At 39.4% G+C, this 23,004-nt stretch overlaps 1 protein-coding gene across 1 annotated transcript; it reads left to right on the top strand.

Moving 5' to 3' along the window:
• The first annotated feature begins 808 nt into the window (after positions 1–808).
• On the top strand, positions 809–21,876 carry OSTM1 (osteoclastogenesis associated transmembrane protein 1). The gene is made up of 6 exons (XM_081330684.1): positions 809–1,218; positions 3,361–3,475; positions 10,386–10,483; positions 14,557–14,712; positions 16,407–16,572; positions 18,354–21,876. The coding sequence occupies exons 1-6, from the start codon at positions 859–861 to the stop codon at positions 18,407–18,409; spliced, it is 951 nt and encodes a 316-aa protein (XP_081186810.1). The 5' UTR covers positions 809–858; the 3' UTR covers positions 18,410–21,876.
• The last annotated feature ends 1,128 nt before the right edge of the window (positions 21,877–23,004 follow it).

The following is a 23,004-nucleotide window of genomic DNA, read 5'->3' as shown; positions in this document are numbered from 1 at the left end:
GGGCTTTATAGGTCATCACCAGCACCTTGAATCTCACCCGGAGGGCAACTGGAAGCCAATGCAGCTCGCGGAGAAGAGGTGTTACATGGGAGTATCGGGAGACTCCCATTACAACTCACGCGGCTGCATTCTGCACCAGTTGAACCCTCCGAGTGGTCCTCAAGGGCAGCCCCATGTAGAGAGCATTGCAGTAGTCTATCCGGGAGGTCACGAGCGCATGGGTGACTGTGCATAAAGCATCTCGGTCCAGATAGGGCCATAACTGGCACACCAGGCGAACCTGGGCAAAAGCTCCCCTGGCCACGGCTCCTATATGATCTTCCAAACTGAGCCATAAATCCAGGAGGACACCCAAGTTGCGGGCCCTATCAACGGGGGAGGGGGGGTAACACCTCACCCCCCATGGTTAAGGATGGAAAAGATTGGTTAGTCTGAGATGCCGGTATACACCTTTAAATATTCCAAAACACACACATTAACTGAAGAATAAGCAATAACATGCACCTCGAAGTTTACATTCATATACTGGATAATTGGTGGCATTTTTGTGTACTAAAAGTAAAAAATAAATAAATCCACGCGATGCGACTGCATGAACCCCAGTTTGAAAACACCGGCGCGAAGCAGTTAGCAACAAAATCGGTTGATAGGTAGACTCCGCCCCCATAATCGGGCGGGTGACATCCCCGCTCCTAGAACGTCAAATTCTCAGGAACCAATGAAACGCCGCGTTGGACCCAGTTCCCGACCGCTAATGCTGTAGTTCTTCGGCCGCACGTGATCGTGTCCCTCCGTGGCAGCCGCGGAACTAGGAAGCGGTCGGTTTCATTGTCATCTTCCTCGCCCGCGGTGGCAGCAATGGGCTCGGTCACTTTTCTGCTGCTGCTGCTGCTGCTGCTGCCCGGCGTCTTGCTGGGCCTATGTGCCGAGGAGAGCCGACGTTTGTTACTGCCAAGTGGTTTGGAAGAAATAGTTTTGGGAGACCGACACCGCGCTTGGCCCTTGGACCTGGAGGACCTGCCGTCGCTTGAATCGGGGTTTTTAGGGGTTTTGCAGGAGCCGCAGCTGGATCCAGAGTGCAAGGAGCTCTTGAATGCCTTCGCCAATAGCAGCCTAAGATTGGCTGGCTGCTTAATGCAGAGCGCCCGGCCTGTGACGCTCTGCCAGAACTGCTATCATCAATTCGGGGAAGTCATGCAGCAGTTCAACAACATCGAGGTGCGTGGATCGGTTTCTTGGGGTCAGCGTTAGAATCGTTCGGGACATTTGCTCCATCAAAGCTGTCCCAGTTCTGTCTGGCAAGTACTTCTGTTGAAGCCAATAAAGATTCTTGTGGTGCATTGTAACGTTTGTTATTTTTGTGGATTGCAGTTGCATCGAATGAAGTGGGCTCTACTTGTCTACGATAATGTTGGTTAGACTCTCTTAAGGGGCCGCAGGGCCAGTTGCAGCTGCCACAGAGGAACATGACAGTCTTTTGGAAATTATAATTTGATTTGTTTGTTTTGGAGGCTACCGTTAAAATTCTCTTGGAATTTTCGGTGCTTGGGATAATACAAGCATGCTTTGTCTAAAAACACTTCCCACGGGTTTTTCAAAATTGTAGTGGTGGGATATCTTTATCTTGGAGGGAGGCTCCTCAGTTATATCTGGAATAAAAGTTGGAGTCTGCTTTTCGTGACTGAAGGAAGAAGGAACTCATAAAACAAGTAGGAGCTACAGTAATCATATATATATCCTATGTTAGAGTAGAGAGGTTCTTTCTGGGATGCAAATTTTATTTTGTTTTCCTTGTCAGTGGGATTGCTCATAAGTGTCTCCATGAGATGAATGGCATACTTTGCAGCAAGCAGAATTAGTTGGGTTTATATTTTGATAAAATATCTGAGCAGTGGTCAGGTTGTGCAGATAGAGGCCTGGGGAGTCAAATAGTTTTTTTCCCCTCTTCAAGTGACAGAATCTGGCTGAAGTTGGCTGATCTATAAAGATGAGCAGTATTGGGCCTGCTTAGTAATTGGATAGGGGCATCAGAGGAGACTAGGCTACATTTGAAAGATGAAAAATACAATGAACAATCTCTTCCTTATCATGCCAAAAAGCCCTGTGCCCATATAAGCATAAAAGTCACTGGGAGAATGAATGGATAGTTACTATAGGTAAACTTTGAATTTACCATTTTCCATATTCATATAAAATAGACATAGGGTTGCAATGAGCTATCCACATATTTATTCCTTGGCTTACAAATCTCAGGCAGGCACAAAAAACTAAATTATTGAATCCTTCATGGATCATCATGCATGGTATTCAGTTTGGTGTCTACAAATTCTGAAAAAAATAGAAATAAGAAAGATCAACTGACCTAAAGGCTTGACTGAATCTGAAAAAAAATCATATTGTCACTTTAAATTACATTTGAATGTAGCAATTACTGCTTTGCATCAGGAAGAACTTAAGATAATATATTGTTGCTGGAAAAGGATGGAAGTGATGCAGTCTGTCATATGATTTTTCCCATGTTAAAATCACAGAAATAGAAAATCTGGAAGAATGATTGGAATGGAATATTCTCTTATGTTGCAGCCTGTGAAAAGAGTTAATTAGATTGATGCAAATGCTTTTCTCAAGGATGGCTCAACTTCTCTTCCACTTATGGATCTGCTCTGGGATGAGGGGACTTTATAAAACAAATTTGGGAATTGCTTGGGGAGTATATGAAAGAAAATGCATTTGAAAGAGGAGGCTACCACTAAAGCAGTGATGAATTTTACCTCAGAATATTTGCATCAGTAGAATATATTCCCAGAACATTTCTTTAATTGTTTATTAAAAAGTCACTAAAATATTTGCAAAATGTGGATTTGATATCCAGTTTACAAGAATGTAGATATCTGGTGACCATTGACAAAGGAGACACTATAAAGAGTTAGGGATTCACCACTAAAATAAATGATCTCTCAGCTTGTCATTTATATATCTGAAGACAAAGATATCCAGTGGAGAGACTTAAAAGATGTTCTCAGCAACTGATGGACTAGCATAGAAATTCCCTTGAGAGAGCTGTTTCAGTTCCTGAGTAATTTAAACCTTTAATACTGTTTGTTTGGATAACACATGTATGTCCCAATTTTATTAGGAAGATAACATTGTGTTTATATGTACAAGTGAACTACACTGCAATACTATATTTATTCAGAAATAATTATTTCTAACTCAGTGGGGCCTTCCCCTGCTGAAAAGTATTCTATATAGGTTTGTAGCTTTAAAATACAACCTTACAGTACCACAGAATAGATAATATATTCTTGATTGCTGGAACTGCTAACAAACTATTTCTATATGTGTATTTTCTCCTTTCAGAATACTACTAAGAGTAACCGTTGTGCCCAAAGTCTCTTGATGTCAGACAGGCTACAGATAGTTGCACTTGTGAACAAGTTTTTTAATGACACATGGATAAAAGCTAACTGTGCAAGTATGTACTCTTTTTGTCTGCTTTCTTGTGTATGTTTGAATATTCAATATGAATAAAGGAATATATTTTTCTACTTTGTAAAAGCTATATACAGAGGTAATACATAACATATCAATATGCACACTTCTTCTCTGGCATTAGTTTTAATATAAGAAAGATGATTTCCAGAGCTAAGTAAATTGCTTATTCATTATTCTCAGTTTCTACAAATTCTGATTGGGTTCATATACTTATGCTATGGATTGTTTGCGATTTATTGATTTGAGCCCATAGAACACATACAGAATAGTTTATAATTCACAACAGCTGGCTCTACACAACATTTGTTGTTGTTAGTTGGGAAGTCATGTCCGACCCATCGCGACCCTATGGACAATGTTCCTCCAGGCCTTCCTGTCCTCTACACAACATACTAAGCTAAAATCAACCAAACATAGCAAAATATCTTATTTCTGAAATGAGATGTGAAGAATGTACCAGGTGAAGAAGTGCGGGTGAACTGAGAATAGGGCAATCCACCATGCTTACATGATAAGTCTGAAAGGCCTGTGTTTCTTTTGATGCCATGTTCTTTTTAATGAGGTGTATAGTATATGCTAGATTAGTCATACCTATATTGCTTTTATTAGTTAAATGAATTCAGCAACACTGTTGTTATAATTGTATTTCTCAATTGTTCCTTTGATTCCGTTCATTAAAATAGGAAGGGAAATTACAAGAGATGATGATGATTTAGGAAATATCTAAAATAATGTGCTGTTCACCATTGTTTAAAATCCATAAGCTTGCATCATGTGTATGTGTGTGTGTATCTATGCTGTATATACATATACATACAGTATGTAGATACATAGAATATACGTGTAGGAAAAATGAGAAAGAAGGGAAAATAGTGTTTTACATAAATGTTTTGATAAACCGGTATGTATACGGGCTTTACTGATGCTTTATACATTATGTTCAGAGTTTGTAGGGTTGGACCCATAGATCTGAGAAATAAATAGGATAATTAAGTCATGTGGTTAAGGTACCAGATAGGAAACCATGAGACTGAGTTCTAGTTCGGCCTAAGGCATGAAAGCCAGCTGGATGATTTTAGGGCCCTCTTGTCTCAGCTGAACTTGCCACTGGATTGTTGTGGGGAAAATAGGAGGAGTATAGGTATGTTCACTGCTTTGAGTTGTTTATAAAAATAATAAATTCAGAATATAAAATTAATTTTGGGCAGCCTTATAAATCATTTCAATTTATCATAATCAGCAACAGATGGGCTAGCGTCTACCTCTGTAAGCAACTTGTTCATATATTGCAAGTTGAATTAACTGCATGAAGCTTAACTATTTCTTGTATCAGTGTATGAGGACCTGTTCCGGCAATTCAGTGCTATAGAGCAGGGGTCCCCAACCTTTCTGGGTTGGTGGCCGGGGTGGTGGTGGAGGCGCATTTATGCATGCGAGTGTGTGCACGGGGCCACAAGTGCACATGTGATGTAAACAGGGCCATGAGTGCCCATGCAATGCTTGGGCAATGCTAGCACCTGTTCAGTGCTGCGATGCTAGCGCGAGTGGGGATATGTGCTTTCAGCGACACTAGCGCCTGCGCAATGCCCAAAGCTAGCGCAAGTGGGAGTGCACAAGAGGGAGAAGTGTACATCCACAGCGATGCTACTGCCCGCATGATGCTCATGGCATCACTAGTGCCTGCACGATGCCTCAGTGTTAGTGGGGGAGGAGGTGCAAGCGCACGCATGCAGTGGCCAGCAACTCACACGGTTGCAGTTGGCCATGGACCAGAGGTTGGGGACCCATGCTATAGAAAAATAATATCCGCAAAAATTCATTTTTAATGCTACTATGTTTCCCCCAAAATAAGACCCAGTGTTCTGTTCCAGCACAGGCTGACACTGAATCACAACACCCACCCAGAAAATAAGCCCTAGCCTAATTTTTTAGGGTGTGCCTAATATAAGCTCTAACCCAAAAATAAGCTGGGGGGGTTTGGGGTGGCCAGCACAGGAGGCGGTGAACGCGTGGGGGCTAACAGTGTCTGGCAGCAGGTGCAGCCCACACAGCACAGGTAAGGCTGAGTGCGGTGGCAGAAGTGATCTGGATGTGCTGTGCAGCCGTTTGGCTCATGGCAGGCTCATACGGTGGCACCGGCAGCAGATGGAATCAGCGGCAAGGGGGAGGAGGCAGGTGATCCAGATGCACTGCACAGCTGCCTGGCTCACAGGAGGCTTGTGGGAGGCTCTTGCGGTGGCACCGGCAGCAGATGGAGGCAGAGGTACAGGAGGGAGTCAGGCAATCCCGATGCACCTCCTACCTACTCTGTCCCACTGTCTTGGTTTGCCCGTGGCAGCGCTGTGGCAGGCGGCCACATGGTGTGTCAGGATCACCTGCCTCCCCCACCCCCCTTGGTGCCTCTGACTTCCCCTACTGCCAGTGACACTGCATGAACTTCCCACAGGCCAGGTGACTGCACAGTGCATGTGGATCATCTGCCTCCCCCTGGCTTTGCCTCCGCGCTCAGACTTACTTGCGCTACTGAAAGGGGCCAGTGGGCTATGGCTGCCACCAGACACCATTGGTCCCCGCGTGCTCGCTGCCTCTTGTGCACATGCCAGGAGGTGGGGCTCATGCTGGGCTGATCACCCTGATACCGTGTTACCCTGAAAATAAGCCCTCATACATCTTTTGGTGCCAAAAAAATATAAGACCGGATCGTAGTTTCAGGGAAACACGGTACATACATGTAAATAGCTGTGCACAAAACTTAGGAGACATTACAGATCTATAGACAATGACCGATTACAGCCCTGCTGTTTCAATTTGTCACGAGTGTTTTGCAGCCACACAATTGACATGGAGTTGATGCATTTGATCCTTATTTATTTATATTTCTAAGGCTGTTATGCCATAATGATTTGAAAAACAGTTCAAAACAATATAACACCTAGGAAAAAATGATGCCTATAGAAACAATAAAATCCACAAGTTGAATTCAAAACATGCTCATAAGAGGTTCACCACCTATTCTAGTCCAGGGCCTGGGGAAGAGCCAATTTTTGAGAGCCCATTTAAACAAATTCAGGTAGGGGTCATACAGAACACTATGGGAGATTCTGTTCCCAAGGACAAGGATTGTAACAGCATATTTGTGTATGAATGTTCCTTTGGACATTGGTTGTGAATATCCTTCTAGAATCTGATTGTGTTGGCCGTTTATCTTTTTGTTGCAGCTTATAATAGTGGAATCCCAAAAGCCTGCCAGAGTTTTCCTCTGTCTTTCTTAAACCTATTATATACCATAAAGGATCAAGGTGGAGTTGAGTCTCTCATGCTCCCCTCTTTTGTCAAATTATGTTGTTGTTTACATTCTCTATCTTTTAAGGATTCTGCTAACTGTTCTTGCATTCTCTTCATTTTTATCTCTGCATTGTTCTACAGTTTGTGCTCTTCATCTGCCAAAATGATGTAACGCAAAATGTTTCCAACGAGTATACTTGACATGGAAGCTGATTTGAAAATCATCTTAAATTGTGTGTGTTTGTGTTTTAGATAAATAATGGCTAATTTTGCCATGCAAACATACTGCCTTTTTTACTTGTACTTAACACAGACTTGGAATGCTAAATTATAGCTCAGTGGAGTATTGTGACAAGAATGACACATGGCTTGGCACAGCTGAAAGGAATGTTCAGAAGCCATGTTTAATATTAAACAACTATTGATAATCCTAACTGTAGTTTGTAGTTGCCTTTTTTCTAGTAGTCATAGTTAAGATTAAAGAATTGGACATAACACTGAACTTCATCATTTTTGTAACAAAAAGTAAATATACAACCTCCATAGTGGCACTGATGAAAAAGAGGAGAGACAATAGCATCCAGGCGCAAGGCTTGTTGATTAATATGTCATATATATATTCTATCTATCGTATCATATATCATACTATATTTAGACTGATATTCTCCTTATTACTACATGGCACTCAAAGTCAGTCGTATTCAGGAATCATTTATCAAAAATATATATGAAGGTTATTATATGTGAAAGAATAACTCATGAATGAAGGCAAATATATATGTCCCAGGATGATGTTGCAGGATCCAATCTGGGTTGATAGTTTAGTCTTCCGAGCTTTTGGACATGTGCTGGAGCCCATCCTCAGGGAACTTCTCTCTATTGGAATGTGTAGTTTGGGCTATTCCATGCTCAGAATTTATATGGTGCCTGGTTCTCTGTGGCCTCCTAGCTGTTGATTGGAGTATTGATGGCCGACGGTTAAGTTGTTGGCTGTTTATTCCTTGTGCTGCCAAGTCCTAGTGCAAAGCTTTAAATGCCTTCAGTTGAATGAGTATAGAGGCCCCCTTCAGATCTTTACACTTCAGATGCAACAATTTGACGTTCTCTCTAGGCTGGGGATAAGGAAATAAGGCTTCATTTTGTGAAAGAATAACTTCTTAAAAAATGAAACACTTTTAACGATAGTTATCTTAAGCCAGTAGTGGACAACTTGGTGCTACTCAGATATCCGAGTGTGACTCCCACAGTCTTGCTGTTATTCATGCCAATTGAGGCTGAGGAGATTTGGATATTAAAGCATCTGGTATTTTAGCCCTCATTTGTTTTCTCTCTGTGCTCCTCTTTACACAGCTTTGATTTATGGAATTGCACGAAGCAGCTCTGGGTTGCTCAGTTTCTAATTTCATCCAATTAATTGGGTAACTTCAAATGGTATAAGGATTACTAGTTAAGTCCATATCAGTGTTAAAAGAGAAAATGTAGATCATATGACAGAAATCTGATACTGTTTTGTACTACTGGATGCCTTGTTAAGCCTATCCATTTACAGTATATCCTCTTTTTTGGTCATAAAATTCTCATCCTTCTCAATCTTACTGCTGCCTCTGATTCAGCTGAGGTTCTCTCTTCCCCTATTTTGTTTCGTTTCTAAGCTTCTGCAATCCTGACTTAAGCAAGAAATATTTCCATATGCTTAATCTACTTTTTTTGAGACTGGATTCATGTCATGTGTTTGGCAAAAGGCAATTTGATTGTGGCTTAGCATGTTATAAGGACGCGGTGGCTCAGTGGGTTAGGACCCTGAGCTTGTCGATCAGAAGGTCGGCAGTTTGGCGGGTCGAATCCCGAGTGCCGCGTAACAGAGTGAGCGCCTGTTACTCGTCCCAGCTTCTGCCAACCTAGCAGTTCGAAAGCACGTAAAAAATGCAAGTAGAAAAATAGGGACCACTACGGTGGGAAGGTAACAGCGTTCCGTGCACCTTTGGTGTCTAGTCATGCCGGCCACATGACCACGGAGACGTCCTCGGACAAGCGCTGGCTCTTCGGCTTTGAAACGGAGATGAGCACCGGCCCCTAGAGTTGGAAACGACTAGCACGCATGTGCGGGGGAACCTTTACCTTTTACCTAGCATGTTATGCATGCACATAACTGTACATTTTATAATCCATAATTAAACAAATCGTGGCTTAATGTGTTGTGAACTTACTGGGTGTCTCCCCCCCCCCGCGAGCTTATTGCTTCCTGTGCTTGTTAAGTGTCACTTATTTTGGGGTGATACATATTCTATACCTACCTCTTCACCTTTGGAAATTGAAAGCTGATTATTTGGGTGCCTCTTCCTGTCCAGACATTTTTCCTTCTAAGCTGCCTTTTCCTTCACTGCTGTTACTATCTGATAACACCAGTGTTACCTAGCCACCCCTACATTTCTGTATCTTGTCAAAATTATGATACTTTTTTCCTATTATTAAAAACAAACTTCATTCAGTGAAAACTGTTGTCTGTGTCCTGGTTCTTTTTTTCTCCCAGTTGTATCTCCATGTTCACTTAAAGCCATCTTGTGCTCTGTTATATTTTTCTTCATCTTTCTGATTAGTGACTCTATAATTTCCCTCATTTTATTGTTCTTTTCTTTTCTTTTCTTTTCTTTTCTTTTCTTTTCTTTTCTTTTCTATTCTTTTCTATTCTTTTCTTTTCTTTTCTTTTCTTTTCGTCACCTCTCTCATATTCTTTTGCTTCCTGTTATATTTATGGTAACCTCCAGATCAACACCCATTACTTCTGCTAAGCTTCTCTTCAAAACTCGGCACTTTTGCAACTTTTCGCTATTTCTCCTACTGCCAGACTGACCATCTTATTGCTTAATTTGGCAGTATTTGACGACAAACATGACTTGCAAAGTTTCCAAGAGTTTACGACAACTGTATTTTGGAAGGGTGTTTTTTTTTTGCCCATGTTTTGTGCAGAAGGTCTGAGGTCTTGGTTGGCTTGTCATCAAGATACCAACCCAGTCTCTATTTTTTCCTCTTTCCCCTCCTTTCCACCTAGCCACATTGTAGTGGAAGGAAGAATGCACTTAATGGGCAAGGGCAGGGGTCTTCAAACTCGGCCCTTTTATGACTCGTGGACTTCAACTCCCAACATTCCTCAGCCAGGCATGCTGGCTGAGGAAAGCTGGGAGTTGAAGTCCACGAGTCATAAAAGGGCCGAGTTTGAAGACCCCTGGGCAAGGGCATTCTTTGCTCCCCCCCCTCAGTTCTTGAATTGTATGGGATCTATTTTAGGTCTCATTTTTGGAGGTGGTGTTGGGGTGTTTTTTTTTTTGCTTTACAGAATTTCAGCAGCATACCATCGGAGAACTGGGTAAAGAAGAACTTTAAACAGAAGGGAACTGCATGTGACACTGAAGTGTCATTGTGTATGCCTTAGACTAGCATTTGTCATTCCTTTCATGGCAGGTTCATAGATTATACTGTGTTACTTATACTACTGTGCAATTTAAAAGTAGAATAACTATCTGTAAAATAAATAAGCCTTGATCTAAAACAGCCTTTTGGAAGTGGATACTGGAGATTTATTGATACCTTTGACTCTCCTTTCATAGATTGTTTAAACCAGAAGGAGGAAGGCTTATCAGCTGGTACAGTGGCGTTCCTGGCCTTATACAATGAATCAATGGCATGCTTTAAACAGAACCTCCAGGTACTTAATATCGTTTATTAAGGGTACAGTTGAGCCCTCTAATTGTATAGTGAATTTCCCCCTTTTTTCAGAGCAAGGCGCTGCAAATATAATTTACCAACTCTTACGCAGTTTAAGCAGATAGAACAATTATCTTTAAAATGCAGGTGTTCACTACTGACAACAAAATGCATTCTAATTAATGTTCACCTCCATTTCATATGCAATTATGCCGCTGTTTGGGTTTCACAATAGTTGATAATTATATAGGAAGAGTCGTATAATCTCTTCATATAGTAAATCACTTTTTACATTATTTTAGGCCTTCTCACCTGATATAACTATATGGGTCATCTGATATTTTATTATAGTATGAGTTTAATTGTGGATACATAGCTATTTAAAAAGTTGGTTTTTCACATATAGTATCTGCTTTAAAATCTTTCTAAATCTAGTATCTCTATAAAGTTGGAAAGATGTGGCCAACTTCTAGGATATGATCCAACTATGTTCAGCACTACTATGCTTTTATTATTTAAAACTTCAGACCTGTATATCCCATATATTAATTTATATCATCAGAGTGTTTATTCTTATGAACATTAATAGCAAAATTATAACCAGAAGCTTAAAATAGCAACCTTGCTTATTTTAAGGTCACCGTAGAAATCCAATACAGTTGTAATTTGCATAGTATATGTCACTGCTCAGTCTTGGTTGTTACGTTCAGAATGGGAATTGTATTCCTACTACTATACTATTTATCTGTGTTACTAAACCGTGTATAATCACTGAACTATTTTGGTAAATTAGATATTAAAAAATGAGAGAAAAATCCTGTTCTTGCTTTTCCCTTCTTAGTGAAGAAGTAAATGCCAAGCCCAGTATTTTATAATTTTACATTTAGTTTAAATATTGAAAAATAGTCTTGTATTTTTGAATTCAATAAATTCTTTTGAATTTGTTCATTTCTTTTCTCTTCTTATTGTATTATAATGTGTACATTTTATTTATCCACAAAAGGGAATTTTTTGGAACATGCTTTTTTCCTATTATATAGAACAGTTGAGTACCTATGAACTATTAGAAGAAATGTTAGAGTCAGTGGAGTTACATAAGGTTTTTTTTTGTTACTAAAGAATGAATGACACAGATGAATTAAATAGAACATTGGGTAGAATCAGAGTGAAATATGAGAAAAGTCAGTTGAGAAGATTCTGTATTATAAAAAAGAAATAAAAAGTGATTAGGATAGGAATAGAATGAGGAAAAAATGGACTGCATATAGAACCCTCTCTCCCCCGTGTTCCCTTCTATATGGAGGAAAAAAACAACTCCAGTCCTATATGTATTTGCATCTCAGTGTAATCTACTGAAGCTGCTTAAAACACTCATTGTGATTGGACACTTGTAACTTCAGGAGGGTGTGTAAATCTTTAAGCACCTTCAGTTAAATAAGTATAGAGGCCCTCTTCAGATCTTTATACTTCAGATGCAACAATTTGATATTCTAAGAGGACAAGGAAATAAGGCTTCTGTTGGTGAACACTGCCTGCTTTACATATTTATTTTAAACACTTGGGTGAACTTACTCAGCCTTCCATAATCCATATACGTCTACAGATAAATTGGAAATTCTCTGGTAATTTGGGATTTGTTGCTGATTTATTTCAATTAACATGACTGTCCTTCTCAAATTCATGATAAACACCATTAAAAATTAAAATTAAAAACTATATAAAAACATACAAGTGCAATCAGTAGCTGAGTTACAGCAATTAACCCAGCCCCTGCCTGGGCTTTACCCCATACCTGGAACCCCAAAGTCCAATGACAGAACTATGCCTTTAAGGCCTTACCAAAAGTAAGCTGGGTTGGGACTAATCCTGTCTCCAGGGGGCTGATATTCCAAACGGCTGGTACCATGAAAGAAATGTCTTTCTTTTTGGATCCTGCCAGATAATGTCCCCTGGTAGGTGAGACCCGGAACATGCCTCTCCTGCTGGACTTTATGGGATGGATAGACATAACTGGGAAAAAGCAATCTCTCAAAGAACTCAACTCATGCCTTGAAGGATTTTATAGATTATTACCAGCACCTGGAATTGAACCTGGACAAATACTGGTAACCAGTACAGCCCATGGAGCAGGTGTGTAATGTGCTCTGATTGAGAAGTGCACATAACTGTCCATGCTGCTGGATTCTGCACCAGCTGTAGTTTCCAGATAAAATGCATTGCTCTACTCCATTTGGGAAGTGACCATAGCATGAGGGACTATGAGCAGGGTCTCTTGATCAACTGGCACACAAAATTATGCAGAGTTCCTTCTGGCCACAGCTATTACTTGTTCTGTGAGCAGGAGTTCCAGATGAATTGGAAGACCCCACAAATGCACACAGGGTCTATTAGGGCAGAAGAATACTGACATTTTGCCACCCTTACCACCATAGGCTAGGTCTTAATAGTGGCACTAATTCATGCAGAGTTGAGTTCACTCTTTGTTGCCCTTCAGTGGTACTTTAATTTTCTCTGTTTCATCTCCCTCAAGTCCTCTGTAAACCAAAGGAAATTATGAAATCCATGGGAGGAGAGAGTCTATATGGGCCTGGTCTGACCCAAAGCTCTATCTCCTCTCATTCTGGGAAGTAAGGACGGCCTTGTAGCTATCAGGAACAACACAAATCTCCCTCTGGAACCCAACAGGGTCCATTAGTTGCCTAAGATGGATTGACCAAATAAATCCAACCTCCTTGTGCCAGGGGACTGTGCCAGAGAATTCCATGGTTAGCAGAGAATGATTTAACCATGACAAAGATCAGATCAGGCTGGGACTTGGGTGACCTGGGACATCAAAAACCTTACTCTTACTAGAAAACTGTGCCTGGCAAGAATGTGTAACCTTGTAATGCTGGTTTGTTTGTTTATTTTGAAGATTGTGTGTATTTAAATAGACCTTCTGTATTTATGTCATCCTTGATAATGAATAATGTAGTACTTTTCTGTTCATGTTTGTCTTTTTCTTCTGTTTTTCACGTTTCACTGTCGATCAGATATCAAATGTTAAAATATGCTGTTGTGCTGGGTTCTGCTATACCAAAACAAAGTACTGATTGTTGATGTAACAGTCATTAACATAACTGTTTTGCACTGATGTGAGAATAGTCACGAGCTATTGAATAATGAGCATTGTCAGCAGGAGGTAAATGAAAAGAATAGCGGAAGTTGGACAAGAATGGATATACTGACATTTTGAAAACATATTATTTTCACCCAACGTCCTAGTTACTGCATTTTGGCAGTATTTATCTTTCACATCACATTCTGCAATTTCCTCATAACTCATACTTTTAAGTTATCATATAAGATAACTCCATACTTTCCTGTCTTACTGGTTATTAACATCATGTACCTATTAGTTTTAGTGGAAGGGGCAATCATTAGCTCAGCATTTGGTGTATCAGTGTGTGCATTCGTGGTCCTATAAATATAGAATGCGTTTTTCTGGATTATTATTATTTTTTTGTTATTCTGTCGTTCACTGTTAAAATAAACCTACCATTAAAATTATAGCCCGATCATTTCTTTGTCAGTGGGCAAACATACAAAATCAGCAGGGGATCAAATACTTTTCCCCCCTCACTGTAAGTGCTATTGCTAATGCTATGCTTATGGGTCACATGATCAGAATTTGAGTGCTTGGCAAATGGCATGTATTTATGACGGATGCACCATCTTGGGGTTATGTGATCACCATTTGCCACCTTCCAAGTTGGCTTCTGACAAGCAGTCAATGAGGGAAGCCCGATTCGCTTAATGACCATGTGATTCACTTAACAACTGTGATTCGCTTAACAACTGTAGCAAAAAGGTCATAAAATTAGGCATGACTCACTTAATATCCTCCTTGCTTAGCAATGGAAATTCTAGTCCCAATTGTAGTGGAAGACTGACTGTAGGAGTTTCCATCTATCTTGCAGCTGTTGTTTGAAAATTGTGGCAGCCTTTTGCGCTTGGCTTATGCTTCAAACTCACTTTGAATTTTCTAATCTAGTCTTTTAAAAAATAATTTCTTGGTTTATGTTTTACGGCCAGGAAGGTAACCTGCTACCAAGTAACTACTCAGAGGTCTGCAAGAACTGCAATGCTACATATAAAAACTTGAGTTCCCACTACAGGGAGATACAGAAGAATGGGCAGCAAGAGGAATCTGGAGAACAGTTTCATTTGTGCATTGATATAGAGGATGCAGTGAGTCTTCCTTTCTGTTTTGCTTTCCTTATACTGTCTACTCATTTGTATCACATCTCAGTATACTGTAGTGTCTCAAGTTGGCTTTTGTCCAATTTAGTTACTGCATTATTAGTAGTCTCATAAGAATGGTTAACTGTAGCTGAAATTCCAGGGCAATAAAACGGAATGTAGAAGCAAAATTTATAAAACCATAGCATAGGAGCATTGTCTTTTGTGCCTTTTGGGAAAATACAGCTTTTTAAATAACAGCATAATAAGGGTAACTCCTGATAAAGGAAGCATTTTATATGTTACTTATATGTAAGGGTGTAGGTCTATACATATGTTGTAGATCAGACATGTCAAACACAAGGCCCGGGGGCCGAATCCAGCCCGCAAAGTGGTTTCATGTGGCCCGCGAAGCCATCCTGGAAACAGTGAGGGAATGGCCCCCACTGCCTTGGCCCTGGCCCAGAGACCCTCCTTCTGCCAGAGACCCTCAGATCTGTCCCACTCCTGCCCAGGCCCCCATAGGCACCCTTGATGCGAAGATGTAGAGCTGGCCATGCCCACCCAGTAGGCCATATGCACTCTAGCCACGCCCACCCAGTAGGCCACGCCCACCCAGGTCACACCCACCCGGCCCCCTGAGGGCAACCGCAATGCTGATGCGGCCCTCAGTGAAATTGAGTTTGACACCCCTGTAGATAGTATGTTTAAATGTGTGTTATGTATGTGTGGACTTTGAGAGCAAGCAACTACACTTCATTTTTAATGTGTGCCATTGTGCCCACAGTAAAAATGACAATAAAGGTTTATCTATCTATCTATCTATCTATCTATCTATCTATCTATCTATCTATCTATCTATCTATCATTTTAGTGTACGGTAGTTTGCTGGTTTATATAGGAATCTCAAATGACTTTAGGGCACATAATCAAATCTACATACAGTATATTGGTAATAATCTGAACAAACCTAGTTCAGGCATTTTAACACTTTCCAAGGCTAAATGGCTGAAAACCCACCAGTATTTCATCTTACAATAAAAAAAACATTTTTCTCTCTCTCTCTAGTTTTGTATTTTCACCGCCTGAGTATCTAGCCTCAGCTTATCTCACCAGCTGGTTTCTCAAAGAACTAATTGTCAGGGATGTCTTTTGCCCATATACTGGGATGTGTTAGTAGTGATGAGCCATGTTGCTAAGGGCAGGCTTAGGTCCCATCAACCACTTACATTAACCTTTTCTTGTACTTCTGTGGACATTCTTAATATGGATCCACCGAGAGGTTTTTATTCGTTTTGTTTTAAGCCTTTCTTATGAATTTGGCATCTTCTATATAGCATCCAAATAAATAGATGCTCTTATTACTGTATGCTCTTATTACTGTATGAAATGATTGGATTGTGGTTAATGCCAACTCAGATGTCGAACCATGAAGAACACTTTAATAAAACACTTGGCTACAACAGTTAAAGCTTTTTAGGGTGGACATTTTAAAATCTATCTGAAAACCCATGAGATTGCTAAATTTGCATGTGCCATTAAGGATGGCCTGATAAGTGTAAAAACTATTTTGCATCTTGTCCAGTAAAAGGTAGACATACTGATGCCCATTCAATGAGAAACTTTGGAATTTATCCAGATATTGATGATTCCTCAGATGTCTTAATCTCCTTGGTATTTTTTTTTACAACTGTGTCCTTTAGATGAACATCACACAAAGGCTATGGAGCACAACTTTTAATTGTTCTGTCCCCTGCACAGACACGGTGCCAGTGATTGCAGTTTCTTTGTTCATTTTCTTTCTGCCACTTGTTTTTTACTTGAGTACCTTCCTTCACTCAAAGCAGAAAAAACGTGTCCTGATTCTGGGTAGGTAAAAATCACAACATCTTTATGGTTTCTATTTGGATTGAAATAATAATAATAAAAAGGTTACAATATTGAAAGTGGTATTTGCGCCTAGATGGCATGATGCCCAATGTCGGGTGCTTTGGAATTTGGCGCTCTGTTCACAATCTGATTAGAATAATCTGGGTTGGAAGACAATAATGCATCATTTGATTCTGTCTCACTGCTGCATTTTTAAGTGACTAAACAAGTTTTAACTGCCTTTATCAAGCTGTTCTGAGTCAAAGGGCTATGGTGGCAATTCAGAGGGAATGAATCAAACTGGATGATTTTTCCCCTATCTTTTTTTTAAAGTAGTAAGGACAGGGAGCTTTCTATCTGCAATTAGCTCTTTCTGAACAACAAACTCAGCGTATTGTTGAACACCTGTGATTAGCAACATCATATTCAGTGTTCTAGTCAACCATTTATTTATAAAATCATTTGGGTGCCGTGATTTTTTAAAAAAAAAATGGTGTGAAGAAGCCTCTCTTCACAGTATGGTCACGTTACTGTATATAGGAATAACTGTCTCATATAATTTGACTGTATAAGTTGGCTGTTCGGTACTCAGAATAATTTGACATTTGATAAAAATGAACAAATAAATGTGTTGCCCAGATAAAACAGAGGTCCACCTTGTCATTTGAAAAAAAGGGGATTCAGTTTCCATTTGAGCATGGACAGCAATTTTCTCATTTTCAGATTTATAATTTTGGGTATTCCTGGTTCAACTCTTGAATGTGATTTCTCAAGTTTTGATGGTGGCCAAGAGTACTTTTGCTCCTGGAAATTAGACCAGACCACAGTGGCCTAGGGCTAGGCCTTTGTATTCTGTTGTATTCTGTTTGGAGTTTGGAGCATTCTTAGATATTACTGCTTATTGGAAGAACTTTGGGTAATTCATAACACTGGCCAGATCGTCACTAGGAACTTTAATAGATAGCATGTGATAGCCTTGTTAATGTCAGCTTCTGATCTATTTCTGGCACAGTTAAGACTGATAGCCATGATCTATGAAGTTTTGCATGACTTGAGGTCTATTATATTAAAGACTACTTTCCTCCCTTTGAACTTGTCCAACTTTTAAGATCTGTTGCAAAACCTCTTCTCCCTCTCCTGCCATTATTTGTGATATGGGAAAATAAGGAAAGGTCTTCTCAATATCTCCTCACTAGCTTTGGACCTCTTTGCACTGATTGGCCAAATGAATTCTCTATCTAACTCGAAAACTATTTAAACCAGCCTTGTTCTTCTGGTTGATTTGTAACTATAAATTGGGATATTTTTTTTTTGCATTATCACTATTTTTGATATTCACTGTGGGAAAGGATGACGTCTCATGATGCCGTTGTACAAATGATGCAAATTTAATTGGTAATTCAGTGACATCATAAACATATACCATTACTATGACTTGTTCTGGATGCCTCTCCGTATAAATTCTGTTGTTGGGGATTTAGATTTCTTGTAAAGGTAAAGATTCCCCTGCACATGCGTGCTAGTCGTTTCCGACTCTAGGGGCCGGTGCTCATCTCCGTTTCAAAGCCGAAGAGCCAGCACTTGTCCGAGGACATCTCTGTGGTCATGTGGCCGGCATGACTAGACGCCAAAGGCGCACGGAATGCTGTTACCTTCCCACCGTAGTGGTCCCTATTTTTCTACTTGCATTTTTACGTGCTTTCGAACTGCTAGGTTGGCAGAAGCTAGATTTCTTGTATGAATATGCTATTAACTGTTTTTGTTTTTGTTTCTCTTTGTAGGTAAGCGCATGCACTCAAATGCCAGCTTTGCGAACATCCAAGATAAATCCAACTGAGCTTTGGGATGCAATGGGATATTAATTTGATTGTTCTGAAGACAATTATAATTTAACTTTACCTTATGCTGTAATAAAAGACTGTGTCTCAGATAGGTGTATGCACTATTGTGCAATAGTTCTCAGGGGGAAGACATGACCTCCGGAGACGAATAAGAAACTATTCCCTCCTTCAATCCTTTTTGAACTTTTATCTTACTTCTTGATTGGTAAAGTTTTTATACTTATATATATAACATTGACTTCCATATATGATGTGCTTACATGAACATTCCTTTCTAATTCTTACCTGAATGCGGATTTATTTAAAAGTTATCATTATTGAAAAATGGAAAAAAAATGAATTCAATGGCTTAATATTTATTAGCAGACAAATCTTAGTGTTTATGTTACTACTTAAAATGCTATTTGGCTCAGAAATAAATTTTGATTTTTTTTTAATTAATTTATTGAGATTTCTACACCGCCCTTCTCCCAAAGGGACTCAGGGCGGTTCACAGGGCATGTATAAATAACAATACAAAAATTAAAAAACAATTAAATCAATGCCCAAGTTAAAACAAGAATGATAAAAAATAACAAGCCTATAAAAACCCATATACCCCCATCAGGCCAGACCCGCTAGTTCAAATAAATGGGTCTTCAACCCGCGACGGAAGGATCGGAGGTCTGATGCCGTCCGGAGCTCAACCGGCAGTTGGTTCCATAATGCCGGAGCACCCACAGAGAAGGCCCTCCCCCTGGGGGCCACCAGTCGACATTCCTTGACCGGAGGCACCCTGAGGAGGCCCTCTCTGTGGGCACGCACAGGGCGGAGGGGAGTCGACGCCGGCAGCAGGTGGTCCTCGAGGTATCGCGGACCCATGCCATGTAGGGACTTAAAGATCATAACCAAAACCTTGAACCTTACCCGGAAGACAACTGGTAACCAATGCAGCTCACGGAGCAAAGGTGTAACATGGGAGTACCGGGAAACTCCCAAGACAACTCTCGCGGCCGCATTCTGTACCAGTTGGAGCCTCCGAGTAGTCTTCAAGGGAAGCCCCATGTAGAGAGCATTACAGTAGTCTAGGCGAGAGGTCACGAGCGCGTGAGTGACCGTACATAAGGCCTTTTATGTACTATATTGCTGGCAACAAATCTGATTATTAGAATTATAATAATTACAGAGTTTGACGTAAGGAAAAATGTCATGTCTTGATATTTCTAGAGTTGTATACTTGAATAAGCTCTTGTCTCTGTTGGCTGGTTAAAAGCAAGATTAAACTAGTGGCTTTGTATGTAAGGGTACATAGTATATTTATTAGAATTTACAGACAGTATTTTATTGCATTTGTATATACTGCTTTGGAAAAGTTACCCAAACTAAAAGAAAAAAAGAAAAAAAAAGCTGAACAGCTTGGGGAAATTGGGTTAAGAGAATAGAAGGAATTAATATAAATATATTATAGGGAAAAGTGATTTATTTATTTTTTTGGTAGAATAATTTCATAGTATTTAAATAACAAAGAGTATTGATATATTTGTCTATCATTTTATTAACAAGTAAATATGAAGACAATTGCAGGCTCTTGGTGTCTTTTTGCAGTAGAACTTAGCAATTGAACAAAAAGTACATTTCCAGTGCAGTGTTGGGGTTTCTGGGAGGTGATGGAAATATTGCACATTTCTCTCTCTGCAGATGGAGAAGAAACTGCTAAAATGGTGTTCTCTTAAATAGTGTAGAATAGTTCTCAGCTCAAGTTGCCTTGCCAGCCATGCTTTGCAGCTAGCAGTAACAAAAAAATAATAATGAAGACATTGGGGAAAAATCAAGGGTATCGTTGGACAAGCTTTGGCTGGCCTCATAACATCATATTGAACTGTGATTTTTTTAAATAATAGTTTTCTCAAGAAACCAAAATTGACTTGGTTTATGTAACGTGTTAAGCCAGGGTGAAGAATCCAGTCCCTCGTTACTTCATTAGAGGATTGGCTAAAATTTTTGGAACCGACATTTTTGGAGGGATTAAAGCTATCCTTAAAAACTCTAAATTCCCTCTAATAGACCATTGTTTCCTTTTTGGCTGAATGAGACTTGTCAATCATAGCTCTTGGTGCTGGAATAAATGAACTTCTGAAGCTAGTGTAGTTATTATTCTCCCCCATTAGATCTAATGAAAAACAAGATTAAAAGTAAGGTTTTTGTTTAAAAAAGAAAATTTTCATATTTCCTCCCCCATATCTGTCTAGTTAGTGCTGAATACAACATAAGAATAATTTGCATATGGATTATGCAGTATATTCAGGAAGGCAGTTGTTTAATTAGTTATTTCTACCCAAGAAGGCAAAAGTTGTTGCATGGCACTCCTAAATAGTTTGCAGAATCTCTTTTTAAGTAGCTTGGTGGAAGCAGCAGTAGATTATTGTTGGAAAAGCAAGGGCTTAATACCAAACAACTTCTAATGAATGGAAAATGTATTGGGGGTGGGGTGGGGTTAAGGAATATATCCAATTATGAAATATCATTGTTTCATCCTAAAACTAAATTTTTCCATCTTGAGTCACAATTGGCTCATGATACTTGTTCAGTGCAGATTTGGAAAAAGTTGGGGTATTAAGCCATTCTTAATCAAATGAACTGCTCTGATTGATGCTGAGTTGCTGGCTATATTTTAATGAGATCCACACACACTTATGACTGTATAATAGTATTAGTGACAAGCTAATTATATTTGATCAGCAGGGCTAAGCTGATTTGAAATAAAAATATGCTGACTTCAAGAGAGTTCTGGATTTGGGCCAGAATTACAAAAAATGGGCAGGTAATTATTGTAGAACATGACCTGTATGTTCAATGAAATAATAGAAATAAGAGCATATGTCCTGGAAAAGATTTGTATGCCACTGATACTACAACCTGCCTTCTAGCATGTTACTTTTTATATTTTAAGATAGCTATTTTTCTATTCAGACATGTAGGTTTAATCATGTCCTGCCCTTTAATAGCATTACATTGATTTGAGGCATCACATGATGGAGAATGGCTCAAAGCAATCTTTTATTTATGCAGTGAGAGATTTTGTGCATAGAAAGGCACAGTATGACAGATTTGTTTATTAGCAGTGACTTTTTAAACACATTTGCATTAAATATGTCTGAAAGTCACTATTTTCTAGGATGGTGGTGAAGTACTTTTCACAAAAGGTGTTCTGATGATTTTATGATTTTCTTAGTTTTTAAGCCAAATGAAAAAAAAATTCTATTGCTTTTCTGTATAAATGTAAAAAAGGAGAGACCTAAGTTATTTCTAAACTTGAAGATAGCTGTTTTATGATAGAATAATATATTTTTCATATTGTTTAAATTGCACATGATATAAACATGTCTTGTTAATGTATTTTCCCTTGTCTTTGGTTTTAATTTTAAACTTAATGTAGACGTACCGTAAAACTTCTCCAATAAGTAGCCAAAAAAAGTCTTAATAAAGATATGTTCTTTACAATTACTTTGAATTGTAGATCAACTGTATTTATTTTACTGAGAAGATGGCTGTTGAAAAAGAACATACATCAGTAGATTTTTATCTGTGACAAATGATACAGTCCAAATATTGGGTGTCAGAACTTCAACCTATATAACGCAACATTTCATTTCCTGTATGAACAGTGCCAAAGTGTCTCATTATATACAGAAAAACATCATATACATTATATACAGAATGCCATTCGGTACAGAAAAACAAGATTTATTTTATTTATTTTATTTTAATTCCATTTATATCCCGCCCTTCTCCGAAGACTCAGGGCGGCTTACAAGCTTAGCAGTAGCCTTCATTCTATGTATATGCCTGCTTATTAGGGCTTTCACACACACCCCCAAGCGGCATTATTACAAAGTCAGCTTAATTGCCCCCAACAATCTGGGTCCTCATTTTACCTACCTCGGAAGGATGGAAGGCTGAGTCAACCTTGAGCCTGGTGGGACGCGAACCTGCAATAATTGCAGGCAGCTGGTGTTACTTAAGGAGGCATTAGCCCACTGCTCCACCAAGGCTCCTTGGTGTTTTGTACTGTTTTGTACAAAACACCAAGGAGCCTTCCTTGTTCTGTTTTGTACAGCACCATCAGCCAACATGAGTATTCTTGCTGGGCATCATGTGAGTTGCAGGACGAAAGGTTAGGAAAGACTGATAAGATGTGTTGGGTCAAACCAAACCAGTTTCTATTCATTTTTCTCAAGTTGATTTCAGTTCCATCGGCCATAAAGCACGGTAATCTCCCCACATATTTCTGTGAAGCTAGTTCATATATTATTCAATTATGTTCAGTCTAATTGTGAAGTATGAATGCATTTGATATGTACTAGTTGCACTGTTGTAAATTTTCTGGTATTGTGCATGTGTAAAGCATGCTTGCCATTGTACCACTGACACAAGGAGACTGTTCCTCTTCTCTGTTAATACATTTCGACCTCTGAGATATGCATGATAAAATAGTTAATTGGCGTAGATAATACGCTGGTGTAATTGCTAAATGGTTATTTTACATACAAAATGACCTTATACAAATATATCTGCTGGGAAATGCTCTTTCCAGTAGTGGAGAAAATCAACA

The sequence above is a fragment of the Vipera berus genome (genome assembly GCF_964194415.1).
Source record: "Vipera berus genome assembly, chromosome: 1".
NCBI classification, from domain to species: Eukaryota; Metazoa; Chordata; class Lepidosauria; order Squamata; family Viperidae; genus Vipera; species Vipera berus.
This window is presented reverse-complemented; position numbering and strand designations above follow the sequence as displayed.